We start from the raw sequence: 22,021 nt of genomic DNA, 5'->3' as shown, positions 1-22,021 counted from the left end.
AAATAATGAATTTTAAGAGTACTTTTTACATTAACATTCTGGTTGAATCTGGTTGTTTAAAGTCTGTTAGCATCCTGCATGCCAGTTGTGTTTTAATAAGGTGAATGTCATGATTTATTGTGTGATTTATTGCTTGACAAGAATATTAGTTCATTTCTTAAAATGCAGAACAAATAATGGTTGTGTTAAAAAATAAAAGGAAAACCTCATGTTTAAGCATTATAATTCCACTAAAATTTGAAAGATTACAGTAGATTATTTTTTCCTGATGGAACACTTTTTCCTCTTGTAGCATGTTTGCTAAAAAAGCTGGAGCGCACTTGGTGTATGCCTGTGAGTTATCCAAGACCATGTATGAACTTGCCTGTGATGTAGTGGCAGCAAACGAGATGGAAGCAGGGATCAAACTCTTACATATGAAGTCGCTTGACATAGAAATTCCAAAACACATTCCTGAAAGGTATTATAATATGAACTAATTTTAGTTTTTATAATCCACTATTTTTTTAAAAAAAATTAAGATATTCACATTTCTAGCTTCTAGTCCAAACAAAAATGCTAAAACCCTTATATTGTAAAGATGCAGATATAGGATAGTTTAGCCTAAGATTGATTTCATAGTAAGATCATTTTCTTGGTAAAAAAGATTTAAAGATCTTGAGAAAAATTTGTGGCAAGGGATTTAATACATAAACTTCAGCTTTAGCAAGTTACTTGACCTTTGTTAATTTCAGTGTTCTAGTTGTCCTTCTGTGTGGTCAATAACTATTTAAAAATTGTACTTAAAAATAACGCGTGGGTAGATGAAGCTTGATGGGCTTAATCACATTTGGTGTTAATATCCCTGGCTAATATGAAGGATAGCCTTTGGCTTTGGAAGCGTCAGCTGTCAATGTATTTTGGCTTGGGCCCTTCAAATGCTTTGAATATTATCTCATAAGTCTTAGCTTTTTAGTATGTTATTTCACCTTGATCCATCTCACAAGGGGATGGAATTTTAGAGCTAGAGGGGATTTAAAAATCATCTGGTCCAGTAAACTATCATTTTAGATACAGAGTTTTCTCTGAGTAGCACTTGCTCTACTACCTCTTCTGGGTAGTCTATCTTTTCATCTTACTTAAATTCAGTTTACATTGAAACAGGGCTTTTTTATGCCCTGTCATCATTGAGACTATGATTTTTAAAAGTCTTTTGCCATATATGTATGATAATATTTATATTTACATAATAGTTATGCTTTTCAATGGTCTCTACATATGTTCTCATGAAAGAAGTCCTGTTAGATTGTTGAGGCAGATATTATACCATTTTATAGAAATAAACAGTGTCCTCAATTGTCTTAGTCTGCTCAGACTGCTGTTAACAAAATACCGGACCAGGTAGCTTAAACTACAGACGTTTATTTTCTCACAGCTCTGGAGGCTAGAAGTCCATGATCATGGGTGCTGGCAAATTTGGTTTCTGATGGGAGCTCTCTTCCTAGCTTTGCAGATGGACTTCCTGTGCGTCCTTACATGGCCTGTCCTCTGTGCATGTGAGGAGAGAGGGATCACTGCTGTCTCCTCCACTTTTATAAGGACACATGCCCTATCAGATTAGGACTTCACCTTTATGACCTCACTGAACCTTAATTACCTCGTAAGGATCCTATCTCCAAGTATAGTCACGCTGGGAGTTAGGGCTTCAGCGTGAATTTTGGTGGTACACAATTCAGTCCAGAGCATGAATCAAAGTTATGTTAATTCAATCTACATTTTTGTCACAGATGGTGTTGTAGAAGGATCTATTGGCTTTGAATTAAGAGATACGGTTCAGTAATAATAATTAATAATAATTTATTTTGACCTTGAGCAAATCTAGAGACTTGAAGATCTTGGAATAGATGATTTGAGATACCTTCCATGTTCTAAATATTTGCAATCATAAATATTGAAAATTTTGTGAATATATATAATACTGGGCTTAGGCACTGTAGGGGATACCAAAGTCTGTCCTCAAGGCACCTACAGTCTAGATGGGAAGATAAGGAATATTCATGAAAATATCTTTACCTTCTAATTACACAAATGAACGATACTGGCAGTAAGTAGTAAAGAGGTTCAGAGAAGGGAGACATTTTTTTGGTGTGTCTTTGAGTGAAATTTTCTAGAAAGAAAGAATGGACAGAAGATCAGAGCTCTGTGGATTAGGCTTTTGTGAAAACTCACAGGTGTGGGTAAAGCAAGAGAAGTAACAGGAGAGGGACACTCAGTGTGTAGAGGTAAACACACCAGAGGTAGAGGAAGGATTTTGAGGGGCAGGCCTCCTCACCCGCACTAAATGTTATTTACAGATCAAGGAAAATTAGAACCGAGAAAGAGTATTCATTTTGGTAAGTCGGGGAGTCACTGATGATAGTATTTTTATAGAGTGTTGGGGATAGAAGTCCAGTTACTCAGGGTTAAGGAGGGGGACTGGTAAGAAGGTAATGGGTATGAACCACTTCTTAGGATTTAGGCAATGAAAGGATAATCCGAGAGGCAGGGGGTCAAGTGAAGGTTGTGGACTCCCACTACTGTCCCCACCAGGGAGCTGCTGGTGGAGGACAGAGGAGCCTGAATCTTCCTCAAGATTCCAGGGTAGATATTAAACACAAAATGTATTAGAAAATTTTACATATGAACTGTTTCTATAATAAACGCTTCCTTTCTGCTCTCAGCTTTGACATCTTTTATATAAATAGCATGATATTTTACTTACATATATTTTTAAAAAATCATTCTATAGAGTGTCCCTTGTTGTAACAGAAACTGTCGATGCAGGTTTATTTGGAGAAGGAATTGTGGAGAGTTTGATTCATGCATGGGAACATTTACTTTTGCAGCCAAAGGTAAGCAGCATGAAAACACTTACATCTGATTAAGAATTCATTATTCGGTAGATAATTTATTGAGCCCCTAGCATCATTGCAAATCAGTATGAGATACATCCCACTCTTGAGGTGCATACTGTACTGTTGGAAAGAAATCAGTGTGAAAAAACATTTAATAACATAGTGCAGTGTATACTTGTGTGCCCAAATGGTGTATATAGGCAAAAAACACTCCAGGACAGAATTCTTAGGAATTGAGATTACGTTATGAAGGGATTGACTCTGGAATTCTTGAGCAGGGTTGAGAAAGGGAAGGACTTTCAGTCTCACAGCCTTCACTGCTTGTATTTTTTGGCAGATTATCAAAAGGGAATATAGTGATAACTGGCATGGTATGGTTTTAACGTATCAGTTGGACCCAGGCTACTGCTTGGACAGGACTGATTCTTATAATTGCCAAGTTATATTTTGCATTGAAATCCTCTACTGTGGCCCAGTAAATTGTAGATTTGGTTTATATATATGTATTATGAATGAAAGAATTTTAACATTTAATAAGAATTTAATACTTACAGAAAATGATTTGGATTTAAAATAGCTAATGAAAGGTTGAAAGAAGAGCAGTTTGTTTTTCAAGTAGGTAATGGTGATTTTGGCCTCTCAGTTAAAGTCATACTGAATAGTCTTTTGTTGTATGCAGACTTAGAGATTTCTAGCTCCCCACCTCCCTCCCTCCCTTCCTTCCTTCCTATTTGTACTGGAAAAAAAGAAAAAAAAATATGTATACACACAAACATACATATAGCAATGAAAATAAAAAACTTTTTAAAGGAAAAAGGCCCCTTAACCTGCTTATCTTTTTTTTTTATTTTAATAAACTTCTACCTTTCCCATGATGAGTACTTTATTTTTTAAAAGTTATTTATTTTGGGCTTCCCTGGTGGCGCAGTGGTTGAGAGTCCGCCTGCCGATGCAGGGGACACAGGTTCGTGCCCCGGTCGGGGAAGATCCCACATGCCGCAAAGCGGCTAGGCCCGTGAGCCATGGCGCTGAGCCTGAGCGTCCGGAGCCTGTGCTATGCAACGGGAGAGGCCACAACAGTGAGAGGCCCACGTACCGCAGAAAAAAAAAAAAAAAAAAAAAAGTTATTTATTTTAATTTGTTTATGTTTGGCTACATTGGGTCTTTATTGCTGCACGCAGGCTTTCTCTAGTGGCAGCAAGTGGGGGCTACTCTTTGTTGCAGTGCACAGGCTTCTCATCGTGGTGGCTTCTCTTGTTGTGGAGCATGGGCTCTAGGCACACGGGCTTCAGTAGTTGTGGCACATAGGCTCAGTAGTTGTGGCTCACGGGCTCTAGAGTGCAGGCTCAGTAGTTGTGGCACACAGGCTTAGTTGCTCTGTGGCATGTGGGATCTTCCTGGACCAGGGCTCGAACCCGTGTTCTCTGCGTTGGCAGGCAGATTCTTAACCACTCTGCCACCAGGGAAGTCCTGCTTATCTTAATTATTATTTTTTCGAGTTCTTTTCTGATAAATTTTCATAGCTTGCCATCATACACACATATTTTGACATAAATATAACAGAATATAATTTTTATTGTTATATTTTTAGACCAAAGGTGAAAATGGTAATTGTGAAAAATATGGGAAAGTTATACCGGCAAGTGCTGTTATATTTGGGATGGCAGTAGAATGTGCAGAGATAAGAAGACATCATAGGTAAGTGATTATTTAAATAGTAAATATTAAAAAATAGTAATTTTAAGGCATAGACTGTACTCCAGAGGTTATTTAGTGGACATTTATTCAGATGAGAATGTGTAGTTTTCTGACCTTTAAATTCATGATGTTTATTCCAGTCTTAATTTTCTTTTTGCTTTTTTTAAACTTCCTTCGAAAATAGAACTCTAGGATTAAAATCAGCTTTCAGTTTTCTAGTGGAAAATTAATTTTGATACAACTTAGTATCCTTTCGATGTGTGATAGATTCATGAGAAAAATACTAAGTTAAGACTGATTTTAGAGAAAGTGAAGTAAAAATTTCCAATGTGAAAATAATTTTATTTCTCCCATTTTTCTCTTCTTAATAACTATTGACATTATAATGTTTTCTGGTTGGGTGGGATGAAATTTTAGGATCTTTCTACCCTTGAGATTCTGAGATTTATCACATGTGATACAGGTGAAAAATTTTTTTAGTTATAGAAGTTTCTTGGTTACATGTTTTTCTTGAACATTAATGAATTTTTTTAGTTTGCTAAAATATTGATCCATAGTTTTTTGGAACTTTTTAAGGAGGCCCTCCATCTGATAACTTGATAGTGTTAAATGTAACATAATTATATTTTAAGAAATACTGATGAGTATTTGAAGAAAATAAAAATCATCCCAAAGACTCACTAGTAGGCAACTACTGTTCATCCTTGTTGTATGAATACACCACAGTGCATTCCTCCGTTTTGCTGGTGATGGACATTTAGGTCATATCCAGTTTTGGGAGTATTGGAAATAAATAGCACAGCTATAAACATTCTTGAACATTCTTTTGTTGGTGGTATGTATGAATTTCTGTTGGCTATGTTCCTAAAAGTGCAAATGTCAGACACTCTGAGGTTCCCATATTAAGAGTGAATCTAGAATAGTCATGTTCATCTTGAGCAGGAACTATGAAAGTCTTCCAGAGTGGTCTTGTTAATTTTCTATTCCTACCAATAGTGCATGAAAGTATTCTTACAACACTTATTTTCCCCATTCTGGTGGTTGTGTAGTATGGCTTTCACTTCATTTCCCTGGTGGCTAAATTTTCATATGCTTATTGGTCATTTGGATATGTTCTTTTGTACAGTGTCTAAGTCTTTTGCCTATTTTTGTGTTTCTTTTATTGTGGGAATTTAAAAATATATTTTGGATATTTGCCCTTTGTTGAGTAATATATTACAAATCTCTTTTCCTACTCAGTGGCTTGCCTTTTTACTTTCTTCCTGGGTATCTTTTGATGAGCAGAGTTCTTATTTTTAAGGTACACTTACTTATCATTTGTTTTCCTTTATAGTTAGTGATTGTGTTTATAACTGTGTTTAAGAAACCTTTGTCTATGAAGCTTTATTGCATTTTTATATTTATTTTTGCTGGATTCAGTATTAGATGGTGTTACTTGATTCTTAAAAAAACAAAAAAACAAACCTGTCTTTCTCCTTTTCCTCTCTTATTCCCCCTCTTACCAGGGTGGGTATTAAGGACATTGCTGGGATCTGTTTGCCAACCAGTGTGAAATTTCAGAGTCCAGCGTATTCTTCTGTAGATGCTGAAGAAACAATTGAACCTTATACAACCGAAAAGATGAGTCGAGTTCCTGGAGGATATTTGGCTTTGACAGAGTGCTTTGAAATTATGACAGTAGATTTCAACAATCTTCAGGTAAAAATGAAAGTTCAATTACTGTTTTTTTTAATGTATATACATTTATTTATTTAGTTAGTTTTATTTTTGGCTGTGTTGGGTTTTCGTTGCTGTGCGCGGGCTTTCTCTAGTTGTGGCGAGCGGGGGCTACTCTTCCTTGCGGTGTGAGGGCTTCTCATTGTGGTGGCTTCTCTTGTTGCAGAGCAAGGGCTCCAGGTGCACGGGCTTCAGTAGTTGTGGCTCGCGGGCTCTAGAGCGCAGGCTCAGTAGTTGTGGTGCAGGGACTTAATTGCTCCGCAACATGTGGGATCTTCCCGGACCAGGGCTTGAACCTGTGTCCCCTGCATTGGCAGGCGGATTCTTAACCACTGCGCCACCAGGGAAGCCCCAGTTACTGTTTTTAAGCATTAAATTTCATGCATTATTTTAAATAGTTAATACATAGGACAGTCTTATTTTATGAGTTTGCGTGGGATTCCACTGACTATATGTAAAGAAAATGATTAAACGGTAACCAGAATTCCCTCCTGAAATTATTTACTTACTGTAAATACAGAGAAAAAGATCCCTAAGGCTTTTGGGAATGTACAGTGTGCCTGGTGCTTTCATGGGTATTCTTAGCTGGCTCTTAAAACAGTGTTGCAATACAGTTATAATTATCCTGTGCTATACAGATGAAGGAACTATAGCTTACATTAATTCCCCCCAAATATGAATGTAGGGGCAGGAGTTATAACCTAGGTCTTTTGACTCTTCTCTGTGTCATCCTGCCATTTCAAATTAACAGTATTCCTTGAAATGAAACGTAATTCAGCTCTCTAGGTTGTATGTGACCAGCCATCTTGGCTTGCCAGGACTGAGGGGTTCCCCAGAGACAGTCTTGGGCAAACCAGGACAAGTTGCTGTCACCCTGGTGTGTCTGTGTGGGTGGTGGAGGGGCGCACTGCACAAAGAAGGAGCCCAAGGAAATTGAGAAAAGTTACATCGAGTCCTTTTCTGGAGATCTTCCTGTAAGGTTAAATGTTTAAGTACATGAAGCTTTTGAGATGAAACTTGCCTGCATACAGAAGACTTTGTGAGGGTCATTTTAGCCTAAGATCTTTGTAATTTAATGAAAGCTTTCCCCTGTTAATTGTTACTAGGTTTTTTGTTGGTTTTTTGAGGTGGTGTGGAACTAAATTAACACTTTGGCATTGATTACTGTGGCCGAGCTTCACGAGCATTTCTTTTCTGATGTAACAGTCTTCCAATGGGGAACAGTACGATCATAGCTGCTGAGTACTCCAAAGCTATCCTTTTCTTATTTTAATTTTTATATGCCACACACACATGAAAACACCTTATTAAGACTTTAATTTTGAAAATAATATCTGCCTGTTTAACGTTTTCAAGTAATGCAGTAGAAAAGAAGAAAAAGTATATTTTTTCCTTTTTAAAATCTAGGCCCTTCTTTCTCCAGGTCACCAGCTGAAATACATCTTTTCAGACTTGCTTTTCTAATCTTCTACACACACACACACACACACACACACACACACACCTTTTTTTTTTTTTTTTTTTTTTTTCATGCGGTACGTGGGCCTCTCACTGTTGTGGCCTCTCCCGTTGCGGAGTACAGGCTCTGGACGTGCAGGCTCAGCGGCCATGGCTCACGGGCCCAGCCGCTCCACGGCATGTGGGATCTTCCCGGACCGGGGCATGAACCCGTGTCCCCTGCATCGGCAGGCGGACTCTCAACCACTGTGCCACCAGGGAAGCCCCAAACACTTTTTTAAAACAAAATAATCTCTATTGCTTTGCCACTCGCTACCTTCATTCAACACTATGTCATGGACTTCTTTCTACATCAGTAATAGGTGTCTGCCTCATTGTCTGTAATAACTGTATGGTACTCACTACCATATACCATATATCAGAGCTTCCCATCCAGCATGCCTTAAATGATTGTAGGTGTGCCAAGATACCAATCCCCTAAGGGCGCTGGGCAGGACTGAGAACTTACAGAAATGGGAATTGATATGATATTGGGGCAAGTATATAATGAATGTCTAAAATCCTCTTATTCCTTTAACATTTTTTCAGGAATTAAAAAGTCTTGCAACTAAAAAGCCTGATAAAATTGGTATCCCTGTTACTAAAGAAGGCATACTCGATGCTATTGTGGTTTGGTTTGTACTCCAGCTTGATGATGAACACAGTTTATCCACAAGTCCTAGTGAGGAAACATGCTGGGAACAGGCTATCTACCCTGTACATGACCTTGCAGGTATATCTTGTCTAATTTTTGTTGTTGTTGTTTTTTAAAACTTTTTGTTTTAACCCTCTAAGCATTTGAGTCAGTGTCAGAAAATTCACTATGAATAGGAAGTTTCTAGTCAAGGGAGATTGGTTAAATTTTTCAGAATTTTCTTTTTCTTTTTGAAAAGTAGTTTTAAATAATTAATATATGTGGTTAAGAAGAGAGACTAAAATTGACATGTACACACTGCTATATTTAAAATAGATAACCAACAAGGACCTACTGTACAGCACAGGGAACTCTGCTCAATACTCTGTAATAACCTAAATGGGAAAAGAATTTGAAAAAGAGCTAGATACATGTATATGCATAAATGAATCTCTCTGCTGTAAACCTGAAACTAACAGCTTTGTTAATCAACTATATTCCAATATTAAAAAAAAAGACTAAAACACAACTCTGCTGCATACCACTCAAAAATATCTATCATTAAATCATTTCTTCAACTCTGATTACTCTAGTTCAGTAAATAAGAGAAATGCTAATCCATTTTTTATGGAACACAGTGGAAAAATACTGCTTTTAGTGTAGGAGTTCTTACCACTTACAGAATCTGATAGCATCTGTGGAGCCCCAGGTCCTAGAAATATGCACACTCATAGAAGTACAGAATTTTGCAGTTTAGAGTTCATGAATCCATGGACTTATTTAGGGATGTCCTATATTAAAGGTATTTTTTGTATAGAAATTTTTTACTAGCAATTTTATGGGTTTCAATATAGTTTACAGCAGTTGTATTACATAGCAAAATTCTACCTTTTTAAAACTGGAAGGTAATAAATATTTACTTCTATGTAGTCTCTATTTACTTCTATGTAGTCTCTTAATCAAGGATCTAATTTGGCAAGGTCATTAAGTCATGGAGTCAATATAGTATTGTGGCCGGTATGGGTTTTGGAGTCAGTCAGGTAGGTTTTTTTTTTTTTTAACATCTTTATTGGGGTATAATTGCTTTACAATGGTGTGTTAGTTTCTGCTTTATAACAAAGTGAATCAGTTATACATATACATATGTTCCCATATCTCTTCCCTCTTGTGTCTCCCTCCCTCCCACCCTCCCTATCCCACCCCTCCAGGCGGTCACAAAGCACTGAGCCCGATATCCCTGTGCTGTGCGGCTGCTTCCCACTAGCTATCTACCTTACATTTGTTAGTGTATATATGTCCATGACTCTCTCTCGCCCTGTCACAGCTCACCCTTCTCCCTCCCCATATCCTCAAATCCGTTCTCCAGTAGGTCTGTGTCTTTATTCCTGTCTTACCCCTAGGTTTTTCATGACATTTTTTTTTCTTAAATTCCATATATATGTGTTAGCATACAGTATTTGTCTTTTTCTTTCAGTCAGGTAGATTTGAAATTGGGTCTCGGCTACTTACTGACTTCCTGGCAGGCCTTGCTGGTTATTTCTTAGAGCTTTTGTTATGTGATGTATAAAAATGGGAATGATGCTGGGAATTCTTTGTTGGTCCAGTGGTTAGGACTCTGCGCTTTCACTGCCTAGGGCCTGGGTTCAGTCCCTGGTTGGGGAACTAAGATCTTGCAAGCTGTGCGGCGTGGCCAAAAAAAAAAAAAAGAGAAGATGCTGCCTATGTTGCAGGATTGTTGTAGGAATTACTAGACATACTAGGTATAAAATGCCTACCATAGTGACTGGCACTCAATAAAGAGCACTTACTTGAAAATTTTGTTTATTCTAACTCTCTTTCAGTAACTTAGATGGTATTTTTTTAAAAAGTCCTTCTTTGGGAAAGGATATTTTAAATGTGTAAACACAAGAATAGCAACTTGTATTTCCAACTGGCTCTGTGGCTAATGAGAAGGAATTGCAATTATACATTTACACTTTAAAGTTTTACCACGTGTGAAAGCTCATGGATAAGAGCATGATACAGTCTTTATTGTAGGACTTAGTCCTTCCTTATATTTTCAAATTCCTAAACATGCAAGAATATCTAAGTACTTACAGTTAAGAGATATTACTGACAAAGTGCTACTGAATGCTGCCTTGTTCTTTGGGAAATTTCTCTTAGAGAAAAGAATGTCCCTTTAAGCTAAAGTGAGGTTTGGTGCTGATCCCTGAGTTTCATCTATCTTTGTTATTGTTGGCTTCATTACCAAAGACTGAGAGTCCCCTGAAGTCCTTCCCCCACCCTCCAATCTGGGGACATTGATGGTATCTAGTGATTACAGTAAAAGCACTATAATACTGATAGTTAAGGTCCAATAATGATCTCTTGAATCTGTTATGCTGTAAGTCAATTGGATCTTCTAACCTCAGTTTTTCCCTATGTAAAGCTGGAGGGATTTTCCTAGTTTGGTTTTTTGGGTTTTTTGGAAATGAATAGATTAATTCACTTAATTCTTTTAAATCAATAGATGCGATCCTTCCTGTCATGGTTTAAAAAATGACAGGAGGACAGAGGTGTTTGTGTGATCCTCAGACTTATAAACACTCGTATTCATCAACTACAACTTTTTTTCTTTCTTCCTGTTTCATGAAGACTACTGGATAAAGCCTGGGGACCAGGTGATGATGGAAGTGTCTTGTCAAGATTGTTACCTAAGAATCCAGAGTATCAGTGTCTTCAATTCGGAGCGTGAAATGGATGTTGGGAAAAGTTTTACCAAGAATAAAGACCTGCTGCCTTTAGGAAATGAGGCTGAGCTCTGTAGTGCCCTGGCCAGTCTTCAGACCAGTAAACCAGATGCTGTGGAGCAGACTTGTGTTTTGGAATCCACAGAAATTGCTTTGCTTAATAACATCCCATACCATGAAGGCTTTAAAATGGCAATGAAGAAAGTGTTGTCTTCACTGACTCTGGAGAAACGGGGTCAGGCCATGGATACCCAGTGTCCGAGTAACGAGATGAGCTGTGAAAGTGGACAGAATAATTCTGAACAGAGCGTCCCTGAACCTTTGTATGTGTTAGATGTGTCTGAGGGCTTCTCTATTCTGCCTGTAATTGCTGGCACACTCGGGCAGGTTAAACCTTACAGTTCTGTGGAGAAAGACCAGCATCGTATGACTCTGGACCTCATATCTGAAGCCAATCACTTTCCTAAAGAAACACTTGAGTTTTGGTTGAGACATGTGGAAGATGAATCCGCTGTGTTGCAAAGGCCAAAATCAGACAAGTTGTGGAGTATAATTATACTGGATGTCATTGAGCCATCTGGGCTCCTTCAGCAGGAAATAATGGAAAAAGCGGCAATATCCAGGTAAAACACAAAATACAACCTTTGGTTTATTTGAGCTTAGACTTCATGTAAGTTCCTTTAGTTCTTTAATGGTGTCACTGCACAAATGAGTCGTGATCATCGTGTGTTCCTCAAGCATTGCTTTTCAGGACCTGTGACTTCTTGTCTTTCTCTTTCTGTGCATGTCATTACTGAATTTTTTTTTTTTTCTTTAAAGGATCCTCTGCCCTGCAGGTGTGAAGAGAGCCTGCGTTGGGATTGGACTGCCTATGTATAATATAGGGAATTAATTAGAGCTCTGTAAGAACAGATAAGACATTCAAGGATAAATAAGGAAAAATCAAATTTCATCTTTATAAGAAAAACTGATGAGAAACATATAGTATGCATCTGATGGTGTATTGGGAGAGCAGAGTGCTGCTTGGGAACAAGTCCTAGTCCTTTTAGGTCCTAAAATCTCTATAGTACAGTTCTGTCCCTAAGGAATTTGTCCTTCAGTTTAGGTTACTGGCGACAAACTTGACCCTAGTATTTAAAATTGAAAGCAAATCTGCCTAAGCTTCCAGGTTCTTCAGTTGTGCTGCTCATATCTGAAAAGATGGCAATATTGAATATTTGGGGGCCCAAGTTTAAGTAGAATGAATTTATAGTTTTAAATTTTGTGGTATATGAACAGGGCTGGTTTTGTAGTACAGGAGCAGTGGTGGAAATGCAGACCAAACTGCAACAGCAAAAGGCAAATTGTTCAGGAAAAAAAATTTGCTTATATAGTTAATTATATTTTAGGTTTTATGTGCGTTTTCTTTTGTTAACCACACTTACCTTTTCTTATGAGGTAACTAGTAAAAATCACTGCCATTTTCTAGTCTTTAAAACAATCTTGTACATATCACAAATTATGGGGATATAGAGGTCTGACATATATAAATAGAAACATACACTCTTAAAATTTTAAATAGATGTACTTTAGGTAGAGTATAGAACAAGGAGCTGGAAGGGTGTGTTTGAATCTAGTCTCAGATTTGTCTGTGAATTCCTGAAGTAGTAAAAATTTTTTTAAGTCATTTAATATCTCTTGTCCTCAGTTTCCCTCATCTATAAAATGAGGGATACTGGATTAGATGCCTTTGAAGGCATTTCAGCCCTACGAATTTCTGACACAGATGAGGTTTGACTTATTTGGTAGAATCACCTTGGAAAGGTGTACAATTTACCTAATGGTTTATTTACTTTTAGTTTTGATTTAATTCTTTTTCTAATTTTTTTTATTGTGGTAAAATGCACATAAAATTTTTCGTCTTAACCGACTTGAAGTGGATAGTTCAGTGGTATTAAATATTTTTGTAGTGTGGGGCAGTCGTTTCCCCAGCCATCCTCGGAACTCTTTTCATCTTGTAAAACTGAAACTTTATACCCATTAAACAATAACTCTTCATCCCACCCCCACCCCCCCACCCCACCCCAGGCCCGGGTAACCACCATTCTACTCTCTGCTGCTATGAGTTTGACTCCTGTACCTCATATGACTGGAATCATGCAGTATTTGTTGGTTTTGTGTGTGTGTGTGTGTGTGAGACTCTTACTTCACTTAGCATAATGTCCTTCAGGTTCATCCATGTTGTAGTATATGTCTGAATTTCCTTCCTTTTTCAGGTGGAATAATCTTCCATTGTATGTATATGTCACATTTTGCTTATCCATCCATTGATGGACTGATTGGTTATGTTAGTGGGAAACAACTTATGTAAAGCTGCCTACAGTTCCCCTTCAGTGTTTCTCAGCAGAGGGAGGGGTCCTGTTGGCAGTTTGGGTGGGACGGTCTTTTAGGGGGTGGGGTGGGGTCAGTTCTTAGGTAGGACTATCCTCTATGTGTTGCAGGATGTTTGGCACCTCTGGGAGCTAAATGCTAGTAGCACCCGCGATCACTGTTTCAGCCAGTGTTCTCCCGGTCCCGCAGAACAGCTCCTGAGCAACAGTGGAGAGCCAGTGCTCTGCCCTTCAGCCGAAGCTCCTGCACAGGCCCCTTACCAGGTGCTCCTGGAGGTGTCAGCTTCCCTTGCTTCTGGGGCCAGAGGTGTGCAGCGACTCCCACCCAAGCCTTTTATTATTATCTTTAGCCACTGACAGTGGGGAGGCCTCATGACTGGTCAAAGAGGATGCACTTAGGGGTTGGGAGGATAGATTGTATTTAGGATAAGGATAAAGGGCATCTGTCTCACTGGATACCAACCCTCCCAAAAAAAGGCAAGGAAAAAAAATAAGCCACTACACAAACTTAAGTATTCCGTTACCTTTGCTAACATTGTTTTAAAATGTTCATTATTAACTTTTATTCAGTCATACTAGATTAAAATACAGGAGAAAGTTTAAAAGCCTGGTGAGCTTTTTTTTTTTTTTTTAATTTAAACCCATTTTAAAACACTTCATGTTGGATCACAAGGAAACAGCGAAGAGTTTCTTCAGAATTTTTGCCATTTATGGTTAGAGTTTTGAGTTGGAACATATATATATATATTTTTATTTCTGAAGGCACAGATGGTTCAGAGATATTACTTGGCTTTGCAGAGGATTCCGCTGAGGAGTCTGGCAGCTGCAGTGGTGTAAGTGACAACAAACCACTCAGTGTCAGTAAAGCTAAGTGGAGTTGCAAGACGATTACTGTTTTATGACTAAGAAGCATTCTTGTTAGTAACGGTAACATTGAGTTAAGAAGGATTTGAGTTAAGATTTTAGATTAAAATAGTGTGAACACGGCCTTTTAAAATAATTTGCATACTTGCTTTTGTGTAGTATTTATCTCTGCATGGTTGTTAGTACTTGATTCACCTTTTCTGACCTTACAGGGTTCAGCAGATGGTTTTTTTTGTTTGTTTGTTTGTTTGCGGTACGCGGGACTCTCACTGCTGCGGCCTCTCCCGTTGCGGAGCACAGGCTCCGGACGCGCAGGCTCAGCGGCCATGGCTCACGGGCCCAGCCGCTCCGCGGCACGTGGCATCTTCCCGGACCGGGACACGAACCCGTGTCTCCTGCATCGGCAGGCGGACTCTCAACCACTGCGCCACCAGGGAAGCGCCAGCAGATGTATTTTTGACATCTTGTTTAGCCTGATTTCTGGTTACCCCCTAAATGACCTAATGGTATTGCCCTCCCTCCCTCCCTTTGTGGCTAGAAGTTTGGCTTTTATTAACCTATGTGCTTTTCATTTGCTGATTTAAGAGAACGCTACCTTTTTGTGGCTATTTGGGGGTGGAGGGAATTAGTCAAGCAACGCAAAGCTCTGTGGCTAGTCTCTCATTTGAGACTTCGTGATCTTAAGAAAAATTAGATGTTTTTATTTAAATGGATCACAATTAGCAGATAACTTAAGTTGTTTAGAAAATTTAATAACATGGGTTGTCAGGATTAAAATTCATCCATTTGAGGAAACTGGGTAAGTTTCTCCACTTATTTAGGAAGATGTTAAAATTTTTCTGTTTTGGTAAAGGTATAGATTGGGAGTTTGATAACAGCTGTGTGGTTTTTGTTGCGGTATGTAATTTTACTAATTGTGGATTCAGTTTCTACCAGACTTCACCTAAAATGCTAAAAAGTTGGTAGGAAAGGAATAACGAAAATGAATAAAGCATTGGAGTCAGAGTAGAGTCCACTTTTGGGCTAACCTATATATATATATATATATATATATATATATATATATATATATATATAAGGACTTACTACAACTTAAATGATCATGTACTTATATTTAGTGAGGAGAGATTATCCTGCTTTCGGATCATGACTTGTCTAAGTCAGACTGAGGCCATTACACTCAAGGAATCGTCTCTAACTTTCTTTGCTGATTCTGTGCTCATGAAATGACCTGGTTATGATTTGATTACCTAGTCTTTAGGAAGAGCAGCCTGTGTACTTATTGTAAATGTTTCTGTCAGCTTTTTATTTTGAAAGATTGCAAACTTAAAGAAAAAATGCAAGAAAAGTAACAGTGAACAGGAGGCTACTGTTTTATTTGTTGAACCATTTGACAGTTGTTGGCTTCATAACCTCCCCCCTTACTTTAACATTTAGCATTTATCTCCTGAGAACAAAGGCTTTCCTCTGCATATCACCATACTGTCACACTCAGGAAACTTAACATTGATAAAATACTATTATTTAGTAGGTAGTCTGTATGAAAATTTTCTCAGCTATCCCAGTAATATTCTTTATTGCTTTTTTTTTCTCCCCAGTCTAGGTTCTAATCAAGGGACATGTATTACATTTCGTTACCATGTCCTGTTGTTATAATTCAGTGGTTGTTCTGGTTTTAGACATTTTTAAATGGTTGAGATAATCAGTTTACTAAAAGCAGAATGAAGAATTTGAAACTAACTTAAGAGCAGAAGGGCCAAAGTGGTTTTGAGGAATGGGGTGTTTTTATAGTTTGTCAAGATTTCAGTGATCTATTCAGGGAAACCGCATGGCGTACAATTTTAGAAACTTGCAGGAACTATTTTTTTAGATATGCATTGGTCAAACATTTAGTCCTATATTTTTATAAATAGATCCTTACTGACTAGAAATATTTAAGACTGAAAGCTTACTATGAAAGATACATACGGTAGATAATACAAAGTCCAGCTGTCTGTAGTAGCCTATCCTAGAAGTTCAAGTGGAAACCTACTTGGAATGTTCAGTAAGAATGAGGGATTTAACGTTTGATTGTAAGTGTGGCGAACGATGAAAGTGCCTTACAGTATCCTCCACGTCCATTTCCTTTGATGGCAGTAGGTGACCCACCCACCGCTCTCGTGCCTCCCACACAGCTCGGGTGTGTGGAAACAGCCCTGTGCGTGTGGGCGTGGGAGCTGCCTTGGCTCAAGAGCCTTACATCTCACATAGGAACTTCTCCCCGGGGCATAGCTTCCAAGTCCCAGCAATAGGAACACGTGGTTACAAGTCATCCCACACTCAGGGAAGCCCAGAGGTGGTGTGGCTTCCCATCAGGCATTTATAGTTTACAGTTCTCTCAAGCCAGATGCATCTACCTATTAAGAGGCATTTAAAAATTTTTTAAATCATAAGCAGTGTTGCTGATAACACAGCTGACATTCCACCTTTTTGGGATTTCCAGGGAAACAGAAGGTGAATCCAGGATCAACTGTAGGAGGAGAAAGGGTTTTGTTAGCCCTTTATTCATACTTTTAATAGAGTGTTTGGATTTTTAATCACTTTTTTTTTTTTACCCTTTCAGAGTGTTTAACTTTTTATTTTGAAAAAATTTCAAGCTTACAGAGAAGTTAGAGAATAGTACAAAGAACCAAACATGTACCTTACACCCACATTCACAAATTGTTACTGTTTTGCCACATGTGCTTTAGTATTCTCTCTGAACACTTTAGAGTAATTTCCAGATATCGTATTCTTTTACCCCTAAACACCTTGGTGTGTATTTTGTGAGAAAAAGGACACTCATTTATATATTCATCACACACTTAACAAAATTAGGACATCTACATGGACACAGTACTGATATCTAAGGGAAAAATCTTACTCAGATTTCACCATTTGTTGGAGTAATATCCTTTATAGCCTTTTTGTTCCTGGTCCAGAATTCAATCTAGGATCGCACATTGCATTTAGTTTCTTTAGTCTCGTTTATTCTGGAACAGTTCCTCAGTCTTTTTTTTTTTTTTAATTTTATTTTTTTATACAGCAGGTTCTTATTAGTTATCTATTTTACACATATTAGTGTTTATACGTCAATCCCAATCTCCCAATTCATCCCCCCCACCCACTTTCCCCCCTTGGTGTCCATATGTTTGTTCTCTACATCTGTGTCTGTTTTTCCCTTGCAGACCGGTTCATCTGTACCATTTTTCTAGATTCCACATATATGCGTTAATATACGGTATTTGTTTTTCTCATTCTGACTTGCTTCACTCTGTATGACAGCCTCTAGGTCCATCCATGTCTCTACAAATGACCCAATTTCGTTCCTTTTTATAGTTGAGTAATATTCCATTGTACATATGCACCACATCTTCTTTATCCATTCGTTTCGTTTGTCGATGGGCATTTAGGTTGTTTCCATGACCTGGCTGTTGTAAATAGTGCTGCAGTGAATATTGGGGTGCATGTGTCTTTTTGAATTAATGGTTTTCTCTGGGTATATGCCCAGAGTTCCTCAGTCTTTCATGAGATTCGCAGTTTTGAAAAGTGCAGGCCTTTTATTTTGTGGAATGCTTCTCATGTTTCTTACTAGAGTCAGATTACCCATTTTACAGAGGAATACCACAGAAGTTTTGTCACAAAGGCAAATGGTGTTGCTTTATCCCATATTGTTGTTGTGAATTTAGATCAGTTAGTTTAAGTTGTATCCATTAGGTTTTTCCACCCTAAGTTGCTATTTTCCCTTTGTAATAAGTAAGTCATTTATGGGGGTAATACTTTGAGACTATGTAAATATCCTTTTCCTAATCAAACTTTCACCCACTAGTTTTTTGGTTTTTTTTTTTTTTTTTGGCTGCACTGCGTGGCATGCGGGATCTTAATTCCCCAATCAGGGATCGAACCTGTGCCCTCTGCAGTGGAAGTGCAGAGTCCTAACCACTGGACCACCGGGGAAGTCCCTCACCCACTAGTATTTTTTTTAATTTATTCATTTATTAAATTTATTCATTTAATTCATTTCATTTATTCACTTATTTATTTATTTGGTTGCACTGGGTCTCGGTTTTAGCAGGCGGGCTTCTTAGTTGCAGCTCACCAGCTCCTTAGTTGTAGCACGTGGGCTCATTAGTTGTGGCAGGCAGGCTCCTTAGTTGTGGCTCTGAGGCTCCTTAGTTGTGGCATGCGAACTCTTAGTTGTGGCACGCATGTGGGATCTAGTTCCCTGATCAGGGATCGAACCCTGGCCCCCTGCATTGGGAGCGTGGAGTCCTATCCACTGTGCCATCAGTGCCCTTACCCACTAATTTTAATAGCCATTGATGATTCTTCCTTAATGTAAAAACTTGTATCCATCCAGCTGACCCGTTACTTTTCAAGCGGTCTGCCATTCTGAGCTACCAGGCAGCTACCAGTCTAAAGTGTGTTAGATTATATACTATCTGTAGCTCCCCAATTAGTCATGATTTAGTTATTGATACTTATAGAACGTGGAGAATCAAGATGCTTTTTAAAGCACTTTTCCTTCCTCCAGGTGTTTGCTACAGTCTGGAGGTAAGATCTTTCCCCAGTACATGCTGATGTTTGGGTTGCTCGTGGAATCGCAGACACTGGTGGAGGAGAACGCTGTGCAGGGAACAGAACGAACTCTTGGATTTAATATCGCACCTTTTATTAACCAGTTTCGGGTAAGTGTTTTGCAGAGAAGTTCCACCACTTGGCTGTCGCCCACAGTCTGCCTTATCTCTCTGTAGTTTTATAGTCACTATGTTTAGCTGGACTGGGATGGTAATCAGTTTTCTGTAGCAAAGGAACTTACTACTGGTAAAAATCAACCTAGGGGTTAGTATAGCTGAGGAATTCTGTTGTTCCTACTGACAAAAGTCTATAGATTTTGCTCGGAACCACTGTTGTAAATGGAAAATAGGGTACTGGGTTTAGTCTTATGAAAAAGTGTGCTCCTTGTCTATAAAAGCAGCCGCCAGAAGGAGACATCTGTTCTAAACATGAACCCTTAATCACAGTGAGACTTCCGGCTGGCAGGTGACAGGTGTGAGCAGTTAACGTCTGGGCGGTCAGGCTGCAGGGAGCCGGAATGGAGGAGCCTAGGAAAGGGGTTAGTTGCTCTTTGGGAAACAAGGATTTAGTGCTGGCAGAGCTACTAGCAGCAAAATAAAATTTGTGAGTTATAACTGTGGGAGTGGATGGAATGTCTAGGGAAGAGGTGTGGGGTTGGAAATAGGTGGGATCTGCTGTGTAAGCCAAAGCGACATTTTGGGAAGTGGGATGTTGAGTACCGAATTAAAGGAGTGATATCTAAACCTTCTATCAAAAGGCTATAGATGGTAAGCTCTTGAATATGCATTGTTAGATCTTCCATGAACAATACTTGCTAAACAAATATAAATTTGTTGAGTAAATGATTTTTTCAGAGCAGACTAAGGTTTTAGTTTATTTACTTAGTTTTTCTGGAGAGTTTAATAAACAAAATACACTTAGCAGAAGACAGAGAAGTTTAAATTATTTCTTTGTGTGGTCCCAAAATACTACCATCTCCTATCTTTCTAGCTTATTCTCTCCCGATCCTGACATCAGCAATTCTTCGATTCCATCAGAATCTATGATATTTTAATCCTGCCATCTTTTCACCCTGACTCCCATCTCATAGCCTCCTTTCCTTCACAGCTTATGTTTCATGGTTGATATATTTTTCACATATCATGGAGCTATCATTCAAATTGCCGATAAAGAGACAAGAGATGGACAGTAAACAAAGGAGTAGAAAGATTAGTATGATAGATGGTGAGAAGTGAGAAGGCTAGAGGAGAATGGGAGTTGGAGGGATGGGATATTCTATTTTATTTAGGTAATGCCTAAGGAAAGGACTCAAGGATAAGTGATATTTAAGCAGAGACCAGAGAGAAATAAGGAAGCAAACCATATACAAGTCAAAGGATCAACAAGTGCAAAGACCTGAGGCAAGAGCATGATTGGAGTATTCCGAAACAGCAGGAAACCATGAGGGAGAGTCGGATGAAGGATGCAGTGAGAAAAGTATTAGGAGCCAGATCCTGTAGAGCCTCCTGTAGAGGTCGTGGTGAAGGTTTTGGCTTTTACTCTGAAAGGGGTGGAAAACAACTGGAGGGCATCGACCAGAGGAGTGATAAGGTGTGACTTGTTTTGAAAGGCTTGCTATGGCTGCTGTATTGGGAGTAGACCACCATGGAGAGCCGGCAGAGGCATAAGGTTACTGCAGTAATCCAGGAGAGAGGTGGTAGTGACTTAGACTAGAGTGGTAGCAATGGATGTGTTGCAAAGGGGTCAGATGGTTGATGTATCTTGAAGGTAGGTTTTGTGATAGATGGGACATGGGGTATGAGAAAGCGCCTGGAAGGATAGTTGCCATTTACTGATATGGGGAAAATAACAGGAGGATCAGGTTGTGCTTCACGTTTTTATGGGGTCATTAAGCAGTTGGATAAGAATTCAGAGAAATAGCTAGCCTGGAGATGTAAATCGGGCAGTCAGATTTGGTAGATGATATTTAAAGCCAGAATAATGGGATGCAATCACCTTGGGAATGTGTAGAAAGAGAAGAGGGCTGAGAACTAAATTCTAGAGAACTCACAAAGTTATGAGCTCTACATTGGAAATCTAAGAAGGAATTAGCAAAGATGACAGGAGTGTCCAGTAGGCTAGGTTAAGAAACAAGTGAGGACTGATTATGAGGGATGGGTACAGCTGTGTGGGGATTAGAGTGCAGGTGATGAGAGGTGACACAGGAATCTAGGGCTGTTCTTCTGGTGACTGATACAAATAGGGATACAGGGCAGGAGTCCTGGAAATGGCATGGCATTGCTGTTTTTATGTGGAGGAAAGGTTGGATGCCTTCAAGGATGCCCAGGGAGAGGTTGATATATGTGTCCTTTCTCACCATGAACAGTTGCTCTCTAATATTTAAAGGAAAGAGAACACTTTTTAAACAGTTTCCTTTCTATTTCAAATGAGAAGGCTAAAAGTTATTAGTAGGAAGTGTCCATTGCTACTAAAATTGATGGAACAGTTTATAGCAGTGGTTCTCAACCTTGACTGTACTCAGAACTACCGGTATCTGGATCCCAACTCCAGATGGATCTGAGGTGTGGCCTGAGCAGTTGGACTTTTTAAAAGCTCCTCAGGTGATTTTAATTTGCAGTCAAAGTTGAGAACCACTGCCTTCTAGATAAATAACCTATTTTCAAAACGAAATCCACTATTAGCTGTTTGGCTGAATTTGGCATATTTGCTCAAACAGTTCAATAATTAATGTTGTACAGTAAGTCCCCTACATATGAACCTTCAAGTTGCGAACTTTCAAAGATGCGAACGTGCGTTCGCATGTCCAGTCACTTAAGTTAGTTCATGTGTCTGGCGTACGTTGTCACGTGCGTGCATCCTCTATAGTGGTTGTGCTTTTGTGTACTTTACAGTACTGTATAGAGTACAGTGGTACAGTATCTTTATTTCAAGCCCAGATGTCTGGAAGCAAGCGTAAAAGCAGCGGTGATGTAGCTGGTACTGTTAAGAAGGCACCAAGCGATAACGATGGAAACAAAAGAGAAAACAGTTGAAAGTGGAGTGAGG

General features: G+C 38.8%; 1 protein-coding gene and 1 non-coding gene across 2 annotated transcripts in view; one reads left to right on the top strand and one right to left on the bottom strand.

Moving 5' to 3' along the window:
* PRMT9 (protein arginine methyltransferase 9) overlaps positions 1-22,021 on the top strand; it is a 30,795-nt gene that overhangs the window by 5,431 nt on the left and 3,343 nt on the right. The window contains exons 4-10 of the mRNA XM_060012119.1: positions 293-460; positions 2,768-2,870; positions 4,465-4,571; positions 6,077-6,269; positions 8,334-8,517; positions 11,053-11,770; positions 18,933-19,086. Coding sequence (XP_059868102.1) covers positions 293-460; positions 2,768-2,870; positions 4,465-4,571; positions 6,077-6,269; positions 8,334-8,517; positions 11,053-11,770; positions 18,933-19,086 — 1,627 coding nt within the window. The remainder of the gene's footprint in view (positions 1-292; positions 461-2,767; positions 2,871-4,464; positions 4,572-6,076; positions 6,270-8,333; positions 8,518-11,052; positions 11,771-18,932; positions 19,087-22,021) is intronic.
* TRNAG-UCC (transfer RNA glycine (anticodon UCC)) lies at positions 18,283-18,355 on the bottom strand. Its single transcript has one exon. It is a non-coding gene; the product is annotated as a tRNA-Gly (tRNA).

Source organism: Delphinus delphis, chromosome 5, assembly GCF_949987515.2.
Source record: "Delphinus delphis chromosome 5, mDelDel1.2, whole genome shotgun sequence".
NCBI classification, from domain to species: domain Eukaryota; kingdom Metazoa; phylum Chordata; class Mammalia; order Artiodactyla; family Delphinidae; genus Delphinus; species Delphinus delphis.
Note: the sequence above shows the minus strand (reverse complement) of the source record. Positions and strands in the feature narration are given on the sequence as shown.